The sequence below is a fragment of the Saccharomyces eubayanus genome, chromosome II (genome assembly GCF_001298625.1).
Source record: "Saccharomyces eubayanus strain FM1318 chromosome II, whole genome shotgun sequence".
Taxonomy (NCBI): Eukaryota; Fungi; Ascomycota; class Saccharomycetes; order Saccharomycetales; family Saccharomycetaceae; genus Saccharomyces; species Saccharomyces eubayanus.
This window is the reverse complement of record NC_030977.1, coordinates 1,184,014-1,202,363: the sequence shown is the minus strand read 5'-3', so window position 1 is coordinate 1,202,363 and position 18,350 is coordinate 1,184,014. Positions and strand designations below refer to the sequence as shown.

General features: G+C 41.9%; 11 protein-coding genes across 11 annotated transcripts; 6 read left to right on the top strand and 5 right to left on the bottom strand.

Annotated features, from left to right (window-relative positions):
• Positions 1-18: 18 nt before the first annotated feature.
• VPS3 (CORVET complex subunit VPS3) lies at positions 19-3,036 on the top strand (the record flags this gene model as incomplete). Its single annotated transcript, XM_018363886.1, has 1 exon — positions 19-3,036. The coding sequence occupies one exon, from the start codon at positions 19-21 to the stop codon at positions 3,034-3,036; it is 3,018 nt and encodes a 1,005-aa protein (XP_018224015.1).
• A 100-nt stretch (positions 3,037-3,136) lies between these two features.
• On the bottom strand, positions 3,137-4,240 carry RSM28 (mitochondrial 37S ribosomal protein mS46 RSM28; the record flags this gene model as incomplete). Its single annotated transcript, XM_018363885.1, has 1 exon — positions 3,137-4,240. One exon carries the CDS (start codon positions 4,238-4,240, stop codon positions 3,137-3,139), a length of 1,104 nt encoding a protein of 367 aa, XP_018224014.1.
• Positions 4,241-4,555: 315 nt separating this feature from the next.
• MZM1 (Mzm1p) lies at positions 4,556-4,927 on the bottom strand (the record flags this gene model as incomplete). Its single annotated transcript, XM_018363884.1, has 1 exon — positions 4,556-4,927. The coding sequence occupies one exon, from the start codon at positions 4,925-4,927 to the stop codon at positions 4,556-4,558; it is 372 nt and encodes a 123-aa protein (XP_018224013.1).
• Positions 4,928-5,209: 282 nt separating this feature from the next.
• IZH1 (PAQR-type receptor) lies at positions 5,210-6,160 on the bottom strand (the record flags this gene model as incomplete). The annotated part of the gene is made up of 1 exon (XM_018363883.1): positions 5,210-6,160. The coding sequence occupies one exon, from the start codon at positions 6,158-6,160 to the stop codon at positions 5,210-5,212; it is 951 nt and encodes a 316-aa protein (XP_018224012.1).
• A 649-nt stretch (positions 6,161-6,809) lies between these two features.
• PKH1 (serine/threonine protein kinase PKH1) lies at positions 6,810-9,092 on the top strand (the record flags this gene model as incomplete). Its single annotated transcript, XM_018363882.1, has 1 exon — positions 6,810-9,092. The coding sequence occupies one exon, from the start codon at positions 6,810-6,812 to the stop codon at positions 9,090-9,092; it is 2,283 nt and encodes a 760-aa protein (XP_018224011.1).
• A 108-nt stretch (positions 9,093-9,200) lies between these two features.
• Positions 9,201-10,085, bottom strand: SLD5 (DNA replication protein SLD5; the record flags this gene model as incomplete). Its single annotated transcript, XM_018363881.1, has 1 exon — positions 9,201-10,085. One exon carries the CDS (start codon positions 10,083-10,085, stop codon positions 9,201-9,203), a length of 885 nt encoding a protein of 294 aa, XP_018224010.1.
• A 219-nt stretch (positions 10,086-10,304) lies between these two features.
• Positions 10,305-11,909, top strand: PAC11 (dynein intermediate chain; the record flags this gene model as incomplete). The annotated part of the gene is made up of 1 exon (XM_018363880.1): positions 10,305-11,909. One exon carries the CDS (start codon positions 10,305-10,307, stop codon positions 11,907-11,909), a length of 1,605 nt encoding a protein of 534 aa, XP_018224009.1.
• A 188-nt stretch (positions 11,910-12,097) lies between these two features.
• RIB3 (3,4-dihydroxy-2-butanone-4-phosphate synthase RIB3) lies at positions 12,098-12,724 on the top strand (the record flags this gene model as incomplete). The annotated part of the gene is made up of 1 exon (XM_018363879.1): positions 12,098-12,724. The coding sequence occupies one exon, from the start codon at positions 12,098-12,100 to the stop codon at positions 12,722-12,724; it is 627 nt and encodes a 208-aa protein (XP_018224008.1).
• A 220-nt stretch (positions 12,725-12,944) lies between these two features.
• Positions 12,945-13,631, top strand: VPS60 (Vps60p; the record flags this gene model as incomplete). Its single annotated transcript, XM_018363878.1, has 1 exon — positions 12,945-13,631. The coding sequence occupies one exon, from the start codon at positions 12,945-12,947 to the stop codon at positions 13,629-13,631; it is 687 nt and encodes a 228-aa protein (XP_018224007.1).
• A 203-nt stretch (positions 13,632-13,834) lies between these two features.
• VPS72 (Vps72p) lies at positions 13,835-16,267 on the top strand (the record flags this gene model as incomplete). The annotated part of the gene is made up of 1 exon (XM_018363877.1): positions 13,835-16,267. The coding sequence occupies one exon, from the start codon at positions 13,835-13,837 to the stop codon at positions 16,265-16,267; it is 2,433 nt and encodes an 810-aa protein (XP_018224006.1).
• Positions 16,268-16,405: 138 nt separating this feature from the next.
• VPS52 (Vps52p) lies at positions 16,406-18,325 on the bottom strand (the record flags this gene model as incomplete). Its single annotated transcript, XM_018363876.1, has 1 exon — positions 16,406-18,325. One exon carries the CDS (start codon positions 18,323-18,325, stop codon positions 16,406-16,408), a length of 1,920 nt encoding a protein of 639 aa, XP_018224005.1.
• Positions 18,326-18,350: the final 25 nt, after the last annotated feature.

Below are 18,350 nucleotides of genomic sequence, written 5' to 3'. Positions count from 1 at the left end.
TAGATCTTTTACAGAAGAATGGCAAAAAAGAAGATAAAGGTCAATAACACAAAGGTACAAGATAACGATGAAAGAGAATCTAAAATAGGCATCGAACCCCCCCATGAAGAAAACGATGAGACCGGAACGAAAGATAATGGCCAAGAAACCCTCGAAGGAGAAAATCAGCAGTCGAGTTTACACAGTGCTAATCAAGAGGATGTAGAGGAAGCTGACAAATTCTCTCAAGAGGAAAGTCGATCAACTGACAATTCAAGTTTCGACAAGGATACAGCACGGGAAGCCATAGAAAACGACGTCACAAAAGAAGATACTTCAGGAACAGAGGCCGGAATGTCCACAAATGATAATCAGAAAGAAGACTTGTCACTCAAGATAAACGAAGGCCCTTTCAGACTCTCCACCGTATTAGAAAATGTACCATCAGACTTGGCATACACATGCTGTGAAGCATATGACAACCATATATTTTTGGGGACTACTACTGGTGATCTTCTACACTATTTCGAACTCGAACGTGGAAACTATATGCTTGTCTCTCAAACAAAGTTCGACGCAGATTCAGATGCAAAGATAGACAAAATCTTGCTTTTACCCAAGGTAGAGGGTGCGCTGATATTATGCAACAATGAACTAGTATTGTTTATTCTTCCTGAATTTGCGCCAAGACCCAATACGGTGAGACTCAGAGGTATCAATGACGTCCTTGTCTGTAATTTTTCTCGAAGCTCAAACGCTTATAGAATATACGCATTTCACGCAGAGGGAATAAGACTGCTTAAAATATCTGCAAATTCATTGGTGTTCGCCAAAACCTTTAATTTCAAACTGATAGATAAAGCATGTGCACACGAACAAACATTAATGATTTCAAAGCTAAACAATTATGAGCTTGTAAATCTAAAATCATCGCAGGTAATTCCTCTGTTTCGAATAAGCGAAACCGATGAAGAACTGGAACCTATAATAACTAATTTCAATGATGATAATGAATTTCTAGTTTGTTCTGGAGGAGGATCATACGAAAATGGTGCTATGGCTTTGGTAGTAAATCATCATGGAGATATAATAAAAGGAACAATGCTACTGAAGAATTACCCAAGAAAAGTCATTGTAGAATTTCCCTACATAATTGTAGATTCGGGGTTCCAATCTGTTGATATATATTCTGCTTTGTCTAGTGAAGAATCACAGTTATTACAAAGTATAACCAATTCAAAAATAGATCTGAAAATTTCAAGGACAGATAAAGTTTTCACGAACACCAACACTTCTGAAGAATTTAGAAAGAAAATATCCAATAAGCTACGATTACAGCCTTTAACCCACAGCGACAACAAGTTTAGAATAGAAAGAGAACGTGCATTGGTCGAAGAGTCCTATGAGGAGAAATCTTCTTTAGTCATTTATAATAATCTAGGAATTCATTTACTAGTACCGAAACCTATGGTCCTAAGTTTTACATCCTATGATGAATCTGAAATTGATAATATTGAAGATCAACTGAAAAAGCTTTCAAGAAGGGATTTGACGAAGTTTCAAAAAATTGAAGCAAAATATCTTATGTCTCTTTTATTGTTCCTAATGATGCTACATTATGATCACATAGAAGATGAGGTAATGAAAAAGTGGTGCGAATTTTCTGATAAGGTTGATATAAGGATATTATTCTACTTACTTGGCTGGAAAGTTTACAGCGAAATCTGGTGTTTCCGTGGATTAGTAGATATAGTTGAACAATTGAAGAGTCTGAAACTGAGTAATAAATGTGAAAATGTCATTAAAATGATTTTGATGATAAAATCTGATCTGAAGAAAAGAGACAAAAATGGAATTCTAGTAACTGACTTTAGTGACATAATGAAATCCATCGATATAACCTTGCTCGGCTTGCAATTGGATTCAGGGAGCGAAGTAACTATAGACATGTTTGAACAGGAAAGTTTTGACGAAATTATAAAGGAAATTTATTCACGTGGAGACGATATTTCTAGAAGAAGATTATTAATCGATATCCATAAAGAAAAGGGAGAGTATGTCGAACCACTGAAACTTTTGAAAAGGGCAAAAGATTATAAGTCGCTGATATCATTTATTGAAGAAAACATAAGATGTCTTCCTGAGGAATATGTTAAAGAAACACTAAATGATGATCTTATTATCAGCCTTAGACAAGGCAATAAAAATGCAGACAGCAATAGTATCAAACAGGTTCTAAAAATATTAGACATTGCTGGCATAAGTAAGAATGAGTTTTTAGACAGGATACCAGAGGAAGGTATATCATTGAAAGTATCGTTCATAGAGGAGCTGGGGGTTCAGAATAGTAAGGATTCAAAATTTCTTTTTAACTATTATTTGACAAAATTACAAGAGATAATCAGCAAAGATAAAATATGGTTTATACTTGACGATTTCATAAAGGAGTATAAGGACGATTTGGCCTATGACAAGACGGATATAACAAGTTTTATTGACATCAAATTAAAACATAGCGTGAAGTGTGAGAGGTTCTCAAAATACTATGGAAAATGTGAAAACCTGAAAATAGAAAATATAGAAGATAGTGAATTTATTAAATTTGCTTTCGGGGAAATTTCAAAGATCGATAGAGATCACATATTATGCCTGCTATTCTTTTCCAATGATCTCATAAAATGGATTTCGCCTAAAGAGTTATTGAAAGTATACCTATCGTTCAATGACTTTAGAAGTGTAGAGAAATTCACGGATAAGCCGGATCTGATTGCGGTCATGAAACAATATTTGAAGATAACTTCTTTAAACTACTCAGTTGAGTTGATTTCTAATTTACTACGAAGAAATTTTAACCTCTTAGATGACATAGATACACAATTAATGGTGCTTGAAACTATACCTTCTGACTTTCCTATGCAATCAATATCCGAATTACTTTTAAAGATGATTATCCAGTACCAAGATAAGAGAGAGGATTCTAACTTACGAAAGTTCTTACTAAAAAATCAAATTTCTATTTCTGATGAACTGAATCGGAATTTCGAAGCTCAAGAATGAAGAGGGCATACATACGTTCTTTTTCTTTTCAACTTAGAAATAATACTAAATATGTATTATATATTTACAAGCATATAAACACGAATTATTAATGTTTAATTTATTGTTGTAATTCAGAAATTGGTTTTATTCCAGAACAAACATCATATATCAATTTTTTTTCTTCAGAGGCTATGGCAACAGATTGTAATGACAGCCTTGCGATTCGGCTATTTTGTACGAGCTTATCAACAACTTCCTTAGATTTTGTTAATTTTTCAAAATCTTTTCTTTCGTATGGCTTCAAGAGCTGATATTCGCCTCTTACATGCTTAACCAATCCATCAAAATCCTCCTGCAAAGGCAAATTTTGCAATTGAGGCTCTTTAGCAAAAATTAATGACGATCCTGGGGTATATTTACCAAAATATGGAGTATTCAAAGTATAATCATGCTTTTTAAGAATTCCTAGATTTGGAGATCTATAAACAGGGTAATTGGACTTCTTCAAGCTATCCAATGTATAGTTGACTAATTTCGATTCCTTAGTTGGAAACACTTGAGGTGAGTATTCTAGTAAAGATAAAGGCGTTGGCTCATACAGAACATATTCAGTACTAGCAGGTCTCTTAACCGGTCTTTGCACTTGCTGTTGCTTTGGAGCATTTCTTCTCTTAGATGCCGTCAAAATGTGACTTTTCTTTTGAAACCTTGCCTGAGGTTTGGTGTTTTTATTGAAATTATTTGGTCTTTGCTTTTGGTCCATCGACGAATTAAAAACGTCAAGTAAATCATCTTCCACTTTTGAATTTTCATTAAAATTATTTCTGTGGTTCTGCATTTTTTTGAACTGTGGTTGTACGACCACTGTAGTATCGGAAGGATCCTTRATGAATGACGTTGTGGTACTTCTATTCCATTTCTGTCTGTTGGTGTTTTGAGTAGAATCACCATTAGGAGCACGGTTGTTTAATCTCATGTTTCGCTCTCCTTGTCTCCCTTCTATATCTTTACCTTCATTGTTGTTCCTGTTATTCCTGTTCTGGTTCCTGCTCCTGTTCATATTAGATGCTCTATGTCCTTTCTTCTGATCCATCTTAATAGCATTAGAGGAGGCTTTTGCCGTTGCTTCTTGAGCCCTTGCCAAGATGCTGTTTATGAATTCTTCTGTGACATTTGTGCTGTAGTGGGCACGGCTCACACACCTGAACATGGAAGATCGCATTATTAACTCGCCGACTCAGTTGCTTTGATAGCACTATTGACATAAGCGTTGTTTTTTCTTATTTATCCTTTCTCGAGCTTTTGTTCATTTAATTCCGTTACGAGGCTAATTAAGAGGAATATTCCGTCAAAAGAGATAAAGTACTAGTAATCACAACTACCGTCTACCTACCAACTATATCATAGTATATAGCATATGTAATGGTATGCCATGCTCAGTGAGGGCCGTATGACGGGTATGATTTGACTCGACGCATATTTACATGTATATAACTTCTTGAAAAGAACGGAATAAATAAAGATCACAAACACGTTATCAGTGCTTTCTATCGGAGCACTTGAATGGTCTTGCCTTCAAGTTTGTTTTCACTCTTGCTGTGGGGTCCGCGATAGTCTCATTGTCACCCAATTCAGTGTCTTTATGAATGTTCAGATGATACCTGGGCTCCTTCATATCGGTGTCATCAACTTTTTGACCCTGAACCAAGTTTCGTCTCAAGAAAATAGCCACATCTTCTAAATGTTGAACCTGCTCCTCTGTGGTGAGTTTTGGATTGGGCGGAGACACCATCCCTGACCGCATTTTGGCTCTAGCAGCTAATAGTACTTTCGTATCATTCTGGAATGCTATTCGAGTAGCTCTCAGGCCGTGTCTGTATGCATCCAAAGCCTTTAATCTTGTGCTCATGGTTTAGTATTTCGGAGGTGTACTGGGTATTTTACGGAAGCTTCTTTGTCTTTGTTTCTCGTTCCTACCTGGCAAATTTACTAATTCGAACCTTTTTTCGGCACCGTGTATTCTGTTAGCGTTAAAATTAAGCACCTGTCAAAAACCAATTAAATGATTAACGCCTATTATTTACGCGGAGACATGGTAACAGAATATATGAGTGGGTTATTGGTATTTAATTCTGTTATTTTGTTATTTTTAATATTTAATTAGTATTTATTTATTTTTTTTGTGAGCCCACTAAGAATGGAAATGAGAATGCATTAATTTATAAGAATCGATAATGGCCTTTAGATGGCAAACGGAACCGAGAACGACCATAATGTGGAATATTTGATGAGAGCTACCGAAAAAGTCAAACTTTCCTGGCGCCAAAGTTTCCGGAATCCTGAACCCGTAGATGAGAGCCCCCGAAATGTAAAAGAGCGCTTCCCAGAACACAAAGCTCACTCTTATTCTGTTAAGCACACCTTGAAGACCAAACTTGAAAAGACCAGTAGTCAATGGGAGGAGCCCACTGAACCCGAATAATATAAAAAACATGGCCCTAAAGGGACGGAAAGTAGAAGTGTTGAACTTCTCATGTAGGACACAGATGGTGCAAAAAGTGGCCAGGACCAGCGTGACGACCGTGAAGAGACTGAAGTAAGATACGTGGTCGAAGTAGCCGAAGTATATTATAGGAATCATCGAGCATGAGATCAAGCTGATGATTCCCAAGTAGTCAAGCTTACTCCAGAAATCACTCTGCTTCTCGGAGTGTTGTTTCATGCAGTGGAAACAACTGCTGCACATTAGACACAGGAACGCACCCATTAAAAAAATATTGATCACGGTGTAATCGGACCACGTGGTGGAGGGGAACACGGGAATGAGGAAATAGTTTGTAAGCGTGACACCGAACACGAAGTACACGATTGCTGGCACTAAGTGCGTGTAGATGTTCACAGTCTCGTTATTCCAGTAAAACAAGGAATACAAACACTTTTTCCACGACAGCGTCTCGCGTACGTACCCAGTAAGAATCTTATCGTTATCTCTTTGCCAATCCGGCAGCTCATGAAAATCGTGAAGCAGCTTCTCCTTCCTCAAGGTGGCTTTACTATTGAGCGCTTCTACCTTGATGGAAGTCGTTGTTGTCTTGCAACAGACGGTCTCTTGGTTTCTCCTTCTAGTAGCAGTAATACTCATAACTTTTCACTTTGACTCGATTGTGGGCAGCTAATAAAAAAACGAATGAACAAAAGGGGCAGATAATGGAAAACGGAATCTGAATCACTTTAATGAAATATCACTTGTGCGTGCGGATACACTTTGCCTTTTGTGCTGATGATACTGATACAGCTTTACAGGAACATCCATCTTCAACAAAAAGAAGACTACAAGCACATACATAGGTACATATATATATATAAATGTATATTAGTACGCATCGCTGAGTGACGGGCTACGCAAGCTTTGCATTGATTGCTGCATGGATCGGTCGTGTGCATTGCCAATTACCGATGCTCTGCGGAAAAAAATCGTTGAAAATTCGTTGAATAAACGGGCTTTTCCGACTGTCGGTTTTAAGGGCTTGGACCCTAAGGGTGGTCTACAGAGCCCTACTATTTTTCCGAGATAACCCTAGAGGATTTGGCAGTCCTAATAGGGCTGCGATCGTTTAAGGGAGTTTGAAAAATTCCTGTTAATGCTGGTAGTGGTTTGGCATATTGTGACTGCTGCAGCAACAATAGTACAGAGAAAAGTAGGTGAAAAAGCGTCGCTCACAAGAATTATCTGGTAGAGCTTGTGCGTGTGCGTTTGTGTGTAATTGTTTGCTTGTTATTACGTTTTTGAAATGGGAAATAGGTCTTTAACGGAAGCAGACCACGCACTGTTGTTCGAGCCATCGCTGCCGACAGCCGAGGACCCTACACAAACGCAGCATCGTCTTCATCCTTTCGTGGATGGCAATGGATCAGGGTTGAAGGCTTCACCGCAAGGTCAGTTTGGTGATAAGGCGTTGACCAGCACCCACCGGTTCATTCCCTCGGCAAACGAGGACTCCTCGCCGCGTGATATGGGCCTTGATCCCTCCATGAGGCGTAGAAGAGACGAGTGGGCAGACCGTGGTGCGGCCAAGATCATCAAAGAAGTTGTTGACCCTACAACGGGAGAGTTGACCAAACATGTGGTGAAGATGGGGATAAAGGACTTCAAGTTCGGAGAGCAACTGGGCGATGGCTCGTACTCTAGTGTCGTTTTGGCAACCGCCCGCGATTCGGGGAAGAAGTACGCAGTCAAAGTGTTGAGTAAAGAGTACCTAATACGTCAAAAAAAAGTCAAGTACGTCACCGTGGAGAAACTGGCACTGCAGAAGCTGAATGGCACCAAGGGCATAATCAGGCTTTTTTTCACCTTTCAGGACGAGGCAAGCCTGTATTTTCTTCTAGAATACGCCCCCCACGGTGATTTCTTGGCTTTGATTAAGAAGTACGGGTCGTTAAACGAGCAATGTGCGCGCTATTATGCTTCGCAGATCATCGATGCCGTTGACTCCTTACATACTATCGGAATCATACACAGGGACATCAAGCCCGAAAACATATTGCTTGATAAAGACATGAAAGTGAAGCTAACAGATTTTGGTACAGCCAAAATTTTACCGGAGGAACCATCGGACGACGCGGACGGTAAGCCTTATTTTGATTTGAATGCAAGATCGAAATCGTTTGTCGGTACTGCCGAGTATGTGTCCCCCGAGCTACTAAATGATAGCTATACGGATTCTCGTTGTGATATTTGGGCTTTTGGCTGCATCCTGTTCCAAATGGTGGCGGGCAAACCGCCTTTCAAAGCTTCTAACGAGTATTTGACGTTCCAAAAGGTAATGAAGGTCCAATATGCCTTCACTGCGGGTTTCCCACAAATAATCAAGGACTTGGTCAAGAAGCTATTAGTCAAGGAACCCAATGACAGACTGACCATTGAGAAAATCAAAGCACATATATTTTTCCAGAGCGTCAATTTCGATAACGGTTCAGTATGGGATGATGATCCTCCAGAGATACAACCATACAAGATAAGTGCAGAGGCGCTGAAGCCGCTGCCAAAAGTTCCCGAGCCGGATGCCACTGCCAAGCTGGCCAACCTCCAACTCGCATATAACAGCCACGCGGAAACTACACCACAGACGTCAGCCGCGACTTGTCAAGATCGTTCTGCGATCAGTATGACCGCTGCAACGGCCGCGTTTAATAAAGACTACACGGGCCAACTGAAGTCTGGGTATAATTCCAATGCATTTGTTAGATCTTCGTCCAGTAGCACGGATCGTGAAAAGGCCCAAAAGAAAACCACAAATATCCATGCATCTCGATCGTCTCCTTCGATTACCAGTGTCTCCAAAGGGAAAGAGCCCAGAAGTCGGTCCGCTGATAACTTTTGGTCGTCCTACTTGAAAAATCTCGACGAACACGTTTTGTTGGTGAAGGATATTGAGCTTTCTGTAGAAGCCACGGAAAGCTCAGCGGTTGATCTTGAGACGCTTGCTCCAGACTACAAGAGCCCCTGCGATATCGATTCTCCTACAGAAAGCGCCGACAAATTCTACAAGAGGATACTGGTGATAACGAATTTGGGTAGAGGACTTATTTTTGCTAAGAAAAGCCCCAAGATGCGAAAAGAGCGTGAGTTCGAGCTACAGTTTGAATTGAAATTAAACCAAGTGGAAAAAATAAACCTAATAAATGACCAAATGTTACAAATCGAGGGTCCAAAGACAGTTTTCATGGCGTGTAAAGACAGGGCAGTTTTGATAGAGGTATGGAAACTGATGAAGAGTGAGATTTGTGCAAAGCCCAAAGTGGCGTCCTCGAAACTGGAGCATAAGATGTTTGATAAATTCATTTCTCAAAAAGTCAAAAAGACAAAAGGGAAAAACCAGGTTCCTCATGTACCTGAATCGAGCAGGTTAGTCAACGGTCTTCCTGGCAGTTGTATGACGAAGGCTCCCGAGGGAGGAGGCAGCAACTTGAAGCGGCCCGCTTCGTTGCAGACGCGATCATCGTCCAATTATTCCAAATTGCTTGCAAGATCAACGGAAATGCGGAAGAACATGACACGAACAAACGAAAAGTAAGATTGTGATGATACATATATATATATATATATATATATATATATACGTGTATATAAATACATACAGAGGGCGTGAGAAAGAGAGGGAAGGGGAATAATGCATGCTAATTCAAATAAGAGCGATCTTATCGTCTCTTAACAAATCCCTGATCACCTCATATCTCATGACATAAATACTGCCAATGGTTAGTTCGACCTCTTCGTTCAAGTCCGGGATTGTCACAGTGTAGCACGGCTTGCCAAACTCGTTTTCCTGCAGAAGGGGGTCTTCGTTCCAGTGGCCTTCTGGCGGCCCATTCACGTGTATGAAGACGAACTTGTTCCAGTCTGGCTCGTCTATCATGCTTACGCTCCCTTCAGTGTCGTTAATTGCTTGCAGCTCTTCAGGCATGTACTTCAGTATGGAATCATTGATGAGTTTCAACCAGATAAGAGAATGCGAGTCGTGGTATTTGATTTCGTCACCGGACAATAAATCGGTAAGGGAGGTCAGCGAGTTTTCGTCTTCATTTAGTTGTCGTAAGTAGAGCGAGAATTTGTCGATCTTGCCGAGCCTACATCGTACGTAGCTTCTAATAACAAACTTCAGTCTCTCTAGTTCGGTTTCCATGCAAAGCAGAGGGAGTTTGGAGTCGTTGGGCATGGAACGGTTCGCACTGGATGCGTTTTGCATATCGAGGAACCCCATTGATATGTTCTCAATCAATTGTGATTGCGCGGATATTCGGTTCAACAGTCTTTTCATTAGCTGATGCGGATACGCCAAAAGCTCCGGCGAACACCGTTCGTTCCTCCAGCACTTCATTAAGTTGGCAAAATCCCGCTGGGGCGAAACGTATGTATGAGTCTTGACACTTGAGTCTAGTGACGAGTTTACTATTGTAAGTGCATCTCCGTGGGCAGTGGAAGAAGAGCCCTGCGTGATATTGGTGGAGTCTACAGCGGTAGTTTCTTTGTCCAACTCCGCAAGGATGTCATCTATATTAATGTCCATTATGGAGTCGCCTGGCCTGTCCACCTGTTCCAACTAGCATGGCTAAAAACAGGCTCACATGTATGCTTTTGAAATTTTCCAAGAGCTGCCAAAGCGCAAAAAAAAGAAAAGAGCTTAGTTTTTCGTGTTGTGCTGTAAACAAGAGAAGAAAAAAACCGAAATTACGAGAGAGATGGATGCGTAAAACAGGCTCGAGCCAAAGAGAGGAGAAGCGTTGAGATGGAGCGACTGAAGGAACTAGAGGAGAAAAGAAGGCAATTGAAGGAATTGCGTGAAAGGCGGAAACATGCCAGCGTGCTGAGCAGCGAGACGGTGTTGGCGGCGAGCGGCCGGCGGCCAGCAACGCCAACGCCAACGCCAACGCCAACGCCAACCATGGTGAGCGTTTCTGTGCAGACTGACATGGAGGAGGCTGGAACGGCCCGTAGGGCCGTTTCAGCACATCACCGACGCAAAGAAGTGATATCGTACGACAAAGGCATCCAAACGGAACAGATCGGACCGGACCAGGAACAAGAGGATGAGGGCGCACTAGCTACTGCTGTTGCTCTGGTTGTCGAGAACAGTAGCGAGGTGGAAGACGTTCAGGTGAGACTGGAACTTGCCAAGCCTGTGCTCGTGGAAGACGCGGCGGCAACGCTAAATGACGCCAGCTTTGCACGGCTGGAGACGTTTGCTCCGGGAGCAGGCGAGCAGTCGCTCCGGGACACGCAACAAGACTTAGACGGGCCGATGCAATGGGCCATGGTAAGCGAGAGCGTGCAACTCGACAGCGGCTGCGAGCGCGTCGCACAGGAATACGACCCGGCCAAGGGGATCCTGGTCGTTGCGTACGTGCGGTTACCGCCCGCAGCGCGGCGGTACGCCAGCGACGAGACGGTGTGGTCTGTGGTGAACGTCGTGAAGTGCGACAGCGCCAACGGCCGCAACGGCCAGTTGGTGGACCTTGTGGAGTTTCGCGGCACACGGGTGATGAGCGCTACGATTCTGCGCCGCGAGCACCACGAGAGCCAGGTGGTGTCCATTCTGCTGACTACCTTTACGGGTAAGACTACGCTGTACGAGCTCAGACTGAAGCAGAAGCACGAGGCTCCCGCCGCGTACGTCGTGCAGCGGAACATGATCAGCAGACACTACTTCCAGCATCCAGTGGTGGCCGTGCTCGATACGAGCAGCGTACGGGGCCAAGAGAGAGTGTTGGTGGCGGCGGACGACGGCACCGTTGCGGAGCTGAGCTGTCTGGACCTGTCCGTGCTGCGGGCGCCCCGGCGGCTCCGGCCTGTGCCGCTGTCGCGGCTGCTGGCGCTGGATGACGAGAGTAGTGCGTATTTGCAGCGGCTGAAGCGGCTGGCAAAGTTCGACGAGGTGGGCGTGGCCAGTGTGGCGTACACGCGCGAGGACCCACAGCACGTGTGGGTGGGCGCGGAGGATGGCGGCATCTACAAGGTCGTGTGGGACCAGCCGGGACCGCTGTGCCTGGCGCTGGACAACAACGGGTTCCAACCCGCGGATTGCCACTCTGCAAGGGTCACTGGGCTGGTGTTCTGCCAGGACGATGCTCGGCGGCTAATGCTGTTGCTGTCATGCTCGACGGACTGGACCGTGCGGCTGTGGGACGTGCGGGCCGGGGAAGCAGCTGCGGGCGCGCCGCTGCAGTTGGGCGCGCCCGTACTTCATGCGCGCTGGCTTGGCGTTGGCGGCATTGTCGACGGTGGTGGTCGCTCGCTACGATTCACGGTGTGGTGTGCGGACGGGCGTCACGTGGTCGCGGAGTGGGCGTTTGATTCGGAGTCCTCCCTTTACACGGCGGTGGTTATCTCCTAACGCCGGTTTCCGACGGATGAGCGCTGCCGTTCACCTGATGAGTAATTTGTTAGCGAGATTCTGAAGAAAGACAGAAAAAAAAAAGGCTATTACCAATATATGTGCTATTGTGAAAAATTCGTTGACATATATACGCAGTATACATCGGATATCTGCAAAACCCACAGCGCAGGATAACACAGTAAGCAATGTTCACGCCAATTGACCAAGTTATAGAGCATTTCAAGCAGAACAAGTTCGTCATTGTGATGGACGATGCCAGTCGTGAGAACGAAGGTGATCTGATTTGCGCTGCTGAAAACGTCAGCACCGAGCAAATGGCCTTCCTTGTACGTCACTCTTCGGGCTATGTGTGTGCCCCCATGACCAATGTCATTGCTGATAAATTGGACCTTCCATTACTAAGAACGGGCATGAAGTTCGAGTCCAACGACGACGACAGGCACGGGACCGCGTACACGATAACCGTAGATGTCGCCCAGGACACCACTACAGGTATCTCTGCTCACGACAGATCGACGACGTGCAGAGCCCTGGCCAACCCTGGCTCCACGCCCAAGTCATTCTTGAAGCCGGGCCACATCTGCCCCTTGAGAGCCGCTGACGGTGGTGTCCTACAGAGAAGAGGCCATACTGAGGCCGGTGTGGACTTGTGTAAACTAAGCGGGCTAAGTCCAGTCGCCGTCATCGGAGAACTGGTCAACGACGACGACCAGGGCACCATGATGAGACTGAACGATTGTCAAGAATTCGGCAAGAAACACGGCATTCCTTTGATTTCTATCGAAGAGCTGGCCCAGTATCTGAAGAAGTAAGCGACTTTTTTTCCAGCACATTCACACATATATACATACATATATATATATATATATATATATATCTTTTTTTGACTTTCCCTTCCCCCTCTCTCTTTTCAGCCATTTGAAAAATGTAGGAATTTCAGCAAAAAACAAAGCGTTACGAAAACGTTGGCGTGTAAAAGTAAACTACCAGGAATAGGCATTCTCATTGCAGCAACAATACCCTCAAGCCGCCATGAACAGAATATTCGGATACGGGAACAAAAAGAGCCATGACCAGCTCTTGCAAGAGTCCAACCAATCCATGAATCAGGCTCAGCAATCGTTATCGAACAGGATATCTCAGTTAGATACTCAAATTGCCCAGCTGAACTTCCAACTACAAAATATCCAGAAAAATCTACAGAGATCAAATAACAAGCAACCTTCGTTGCGGAAACAGGCTCTGAAGATCCTGAACAAACGTAAACAGTTGGAAAATATGAAAGATTCACTGGATTCGCAATCTTGGTCCATGACGCAGGCCCAGATGACCAATGATAACTTGCAAAACACCATGATCACGATAAACGCTCTCAAGCAAACCAACAACGCCATGAAGGCTCAATACGGCAAGATAGACATAGACAAGTTACAAGACATGCAAGATGAAATGCTGGACCTAATAGAACAAGGCGATGAACTGCAAGAAGTCCTGGCAATGAACAACAACGGCGAGCTCGATGACATCAGCGATGCAGAACTGGATGCAGAGCTGGATGCTCTGGCTCAAGAAGACTTCACTTTGCAAACCACCGAAAGTTCATTGGGTAATGATATGCCTAACTACTTGCTAGGCGCTAACGCACCACCAAATTTCATTGATGAAGAGCCAAACATGGATGCTGAAAATAAAGATAAAGCTTTAGAAAGCGCCCAGTAAAAACCTGCATTCCCGGCTTTCTCCCCCCTCTCTTTATATTCTCTCTACTGATATGCAAATACATACTTTCAAGTTTTGGTAGTTTTCCTTTTTCTAAGTACTTAAAAAGGCATAATGGGAAAATAGTAATTGAAAAAAAAAAAAGCCATATATAGACAAATGAATACATACAAAAAGTAAAGTAGAACGAGGTCGAGGCAGTAATGAGCTTTGAAGACAGTGATGATGATGACGACTTAGGGTCTGGAACCGAGTTTATTATTCAATCAAGATCGAGAAGGTCTAATGCTGGTAATAAATTGCAAAAGTTACTACAGCAGGAACTAAAAGATATAGAATCAACCAAAAGACAGCTCTCGTCGTACAACAACGGCGAAGATGATGATCAGGACGAAATCGGATTATTATTTCAGGAAGATGAAGACGATCAAGATTTTGAAATTGTAGAGAAAGACGACAACGAAGAGGGAGAAGAAGAGGAGGAGGATGAGGATGAGGCGGAAAGCATAACGAAGGGACCCACCAAGGCTTCAAGTGATCAAGCCGCCGATGATTTAATGTTCAGTAGTAGTGAATCAGAGGGTTCTAATAATGACGAGGATGATGATGACGCGGAGGAAAGAGAAATACGAAAACAAGAGCTACTGTCAAGAAAGAAAAGAAACAAGAAACTACAAAAGGGACCCGTAATAGTCAAAAAGCAGAAATCCAAAGTTGAACCTGCACGAGAACAAGCTACAAAAGGACAAACACCACGAAGATCACACCATAACCATGAACAATTGAATGCTGAAACCTTATTGTCAAACACAAGAAGAACTTCTAAGAGATCTTCTGTCATGGAAAATACAATGAAAGTTTATGAGAAATTGTCTAAAGCTGAAAAAAAGAGGAAAGTCATACAAGAAAGAATTAGAAAACACAAAGAACAAGAAGCCAAGTATATTTTAACTCAGGCGGAAAGGCTAAGAATTGCTAAAGAAACTGAAAAGCTAAATATTCTGTCGTTAGACAAGTTCAAAGAACAGGAAATCTGGAAAAAAGAAAATCGACTAGCTTTACAAAAAAGACAAAAACTAAAATTTCAACCAAATGAAACCATACTTCAGTTCTTATCCACTGCGTGGTTAATGACGCCACTGATGGAATTAGACGATCGCAAATATTGGCAAGAACAATTGAGTAAGCGTGACAAAAAGAAGAAGAAATATCCAAGAAAACCCAAGAAAACCCTCGGCTCCAACCAGCCAGATGCACCAGATGCTAAGAAAGGGGTAAGTGAAGTATCGGTAAAGGAGGAAGACAATACCAACCCTGCTGTAGAGAAATCTTCGAATGAAAAACAAACAACGACCACGGGAGGCGAAATCCCTTCTACTAACGAAAAGGTTGTTGAAGAAACGCTGACAGAGGCACCCATACCAACAGCGCCATCTGAAGAACCAACAACAAGCTCAACACCAGAAATAACACTAGATGCAACCACAGGAAAGCAAGCCACAAATGATGTGACCACTAACAACCTGCCAGAAGAAGACATAGTGGACACTGTGGATATAATCACAAGCGCCAACGACACACAGACTAAAGATACAACGATGGACGACTTGACGAATACCTTAAGAAATAAAGAGACGGGTCCTACAGATTTATCCCGTGATGACAAAACAGCATTTCAAAAAGAAAATGAATTGCTTACATCTCCACAACGGCACGGTACTCCCATTGAAGACGCTGAGTTGACCTCTAAGGATTTTAACGCTGAAAATGAGATTTTGCTCAGTGTCAAACACGAAAATACCAAGAATTCGTCTGTTAGCCCCTCACATGATAGTGATTCTGGAAGCAACACTTTAAAGCAAGTTACATTCACGGATTCTCCCCAGGTGGCCATCATTGACACTGAGGAGTCACCTTCAAAAACAAATACCACTAACATGGATAGCTCGTCCACCGAAAATCCCTTACCAACGCCAGTATACGAAGGTCCAGAACAGTTGACTTCCAGAAATTTTGTCACAATTTATGATTTCCCCAATACGCCACCGAACTTGAAGGATTTTGATACAAACTTATTTGGTTCTCAGTGGTCTCATATGAACGCCACATCCACAACGCAGAGATCACAGGATATACAGACCATTTTTCACTCTATTTTACCCTCACCATCTCAGTTATCAGTACCGTCCTCCTCTAATGTGGGCATATCGCATGATTTATCAGCGCTAGCCAATTTTCCATCTTTTGGTGAATACGATAAAAAAATCATTCATGAAATAAACACAGAGACAAATAAGGATTTGGAGATTAAGATCAAAACGCAGCCTCCAACTGGTGTCTTCTTGGCCAATGGTATAAGAAAAAAATGTCTGATCACAAATAAAGAATGTCAGTACTTCGATCCAAGAACTGGTGTGCCATATTCTGATGTGGAAGCTTATAAGATTATTCAACAAATTCAGGATCCCATCCCTAAGGAAGAGGAAACAACAGATACCAAACGCGATGAAACCATAAACGATGATACTGCCGAAGCTGCTGATCATGCAAGATTTAAATGGTTTGGATTCAAGAATGGTGGTATTTATCTTGATTTAAATCAAAGGCCCGCCAAGGGTGTTCCTAAGGGGTTTTGAAAATAGGGCGCATGTGTGGTGGTTTAATTTGTTAAACGTTTTTAACTTGGTCTCTAAATATGATATATAATTACGAAATAAACTTTCGAGAAATATTTTGCTTATTAGCATTTTTCTATATGCATTTTTATCTTTCCATCAACTTCTAGTGAAAGCTTCCACTAAAGTTTTGAAGTGGTTCTCGGTCTCTCTGATTATTAGCGGTACCCCAGAGTTACCTTCATTCTCATCTATAGCATCAGTATTAACATTCTCCGTAGAATTGAAATCGTAATTTTGCGTATTCGAGTCAGTCATATTCAATTGTAGATGTAATTGTTGTAAATTATTGTATAAATACATGTAATTCGTCGTTAAAAACCTTTCGGGAGATTTAGTCTTTTTGCTACACTTTGTCATGACAGTTTCAAAATCATTTCTTAATCTAATGATGGAATTGTATAATGGTTCAGATCTTTCATCAATGGCCAGTTTATGTGTTATTGCCAATGTCAGAAAACTTACTAAAAACTTACCAAATTGTACAGCTAATTCATGTGGTGAAGTTAATGGGTCATTGTTTGTTGCGTTTGAGCTACCATATTTTGCTACGTTTGTAGTGATTGCTACTTTACGCAAGCTTTCACATTGGAAATCTACCAACTGCTGAAACCGGGGCCATAACTGAATCAACTGGCCGTTTAAGAAACTATCAAACATGGACGGTATATCTCTTCTTTCGGATTCAAACTGCAGTTGATTTGCCACACGGATACTGATTAGTACGCCAAAAATATCGTAATTGTATTGAATCAGTTGTTGGGTATATTCAGTTGCTTCATCAAAAGTTGGTTGGAATATTTGTTCTAACAGTCCATTAATTTCCTCAGAATTATCATCATTTATAGCAAAAAACTCCTTTAAAAAAAGGTATTCTACTGTACAATTGTCTAGAATGGCTAAGTTCAAATTTTTAAATCCAATTTCAATATAATTCTTAGTTGTGTTATTTTCGGCGATTTGTGAAACCATGACTGTATTATCTTCTTGAGTCAAAACGGTTAGCCTTTTCTTAATCTGAAAGTATCTGTTAATCTCCTCGTCAGTGACAGATGCTTTATTATAAAAAGCGTTTGTGGCAGATGTAGTTAAGTAATTTGAGAAAAACAGAGACGAGGAATTGCTAAATCCACCCACTGAAGTTGTGGAAAGGCCATTCCCTAATGCAAATTGAGAGTCGATTTGTTGAAATTGTAAAATCGTCAACGATCTGATGTATCTTGAGAAATACTCTTTATAATACCATTTCATTGTATAGCAGTAGGCTTGCCTTAACTCAAGGGCTAAAGAAAGATTGTTATCTCTTATAAAGGGGAAAATTTTTTGAACTTTTAACAACTGTGTTTGTAGCCTTTGGGATGGTATTGGGTGATGATTTCTTAAACTTTTGATTTTCGAAATAATGAGTCTTTTGGATCTTTCTAGGATAACATTTTTGAGGATATCCAAGAGTTGACATAGCTTGTCAAAATCTTTTGGTGCTATGGTAGTCGACCTATTCGTATCTTCTTGATGCTCAATATGATCAGTGTGTCTATATTTATCATAAATTTGCTCTTTGTCAGTAATGAATGCTATGTTATCTTGCCAGCTTTCATTGATCTTTCCTTTAACAATATCATTAATTAGTTCAGGAGGAATCATTAGATCATTGACCATGGGTGAAATGTTAGCCAGTTTGGTAGAGTTGTATTCGAGAAGCGATTGCAATTCATTAGATTTTCTTTTAATAAAGTCCAAGTCCTGTGTGTAATTGGATAATCTGTCAGTAAATTGGGTCAAGTAGTCAACTAGTTGGGGTATAACCACACTAATTGCCACTTCGTTGTTGGAATGAGTTTCTTGTAATGTTTTCAGTTTGGTTAGTGGTGATTGGTCTTGGTTCGAAGGTGCTTTGAATTTGCAATCCTTCAAATAATTTTCAAACAGATTGTTGTTTTCTGCTTCATCCTGTGTGGTTGCCTTTAACTCGTCAATTTTAGCTTGATCAAGTGATAATACATCTCTGAGAACTTCCATAATTCTCTCTCCTTGGCTATCGTTT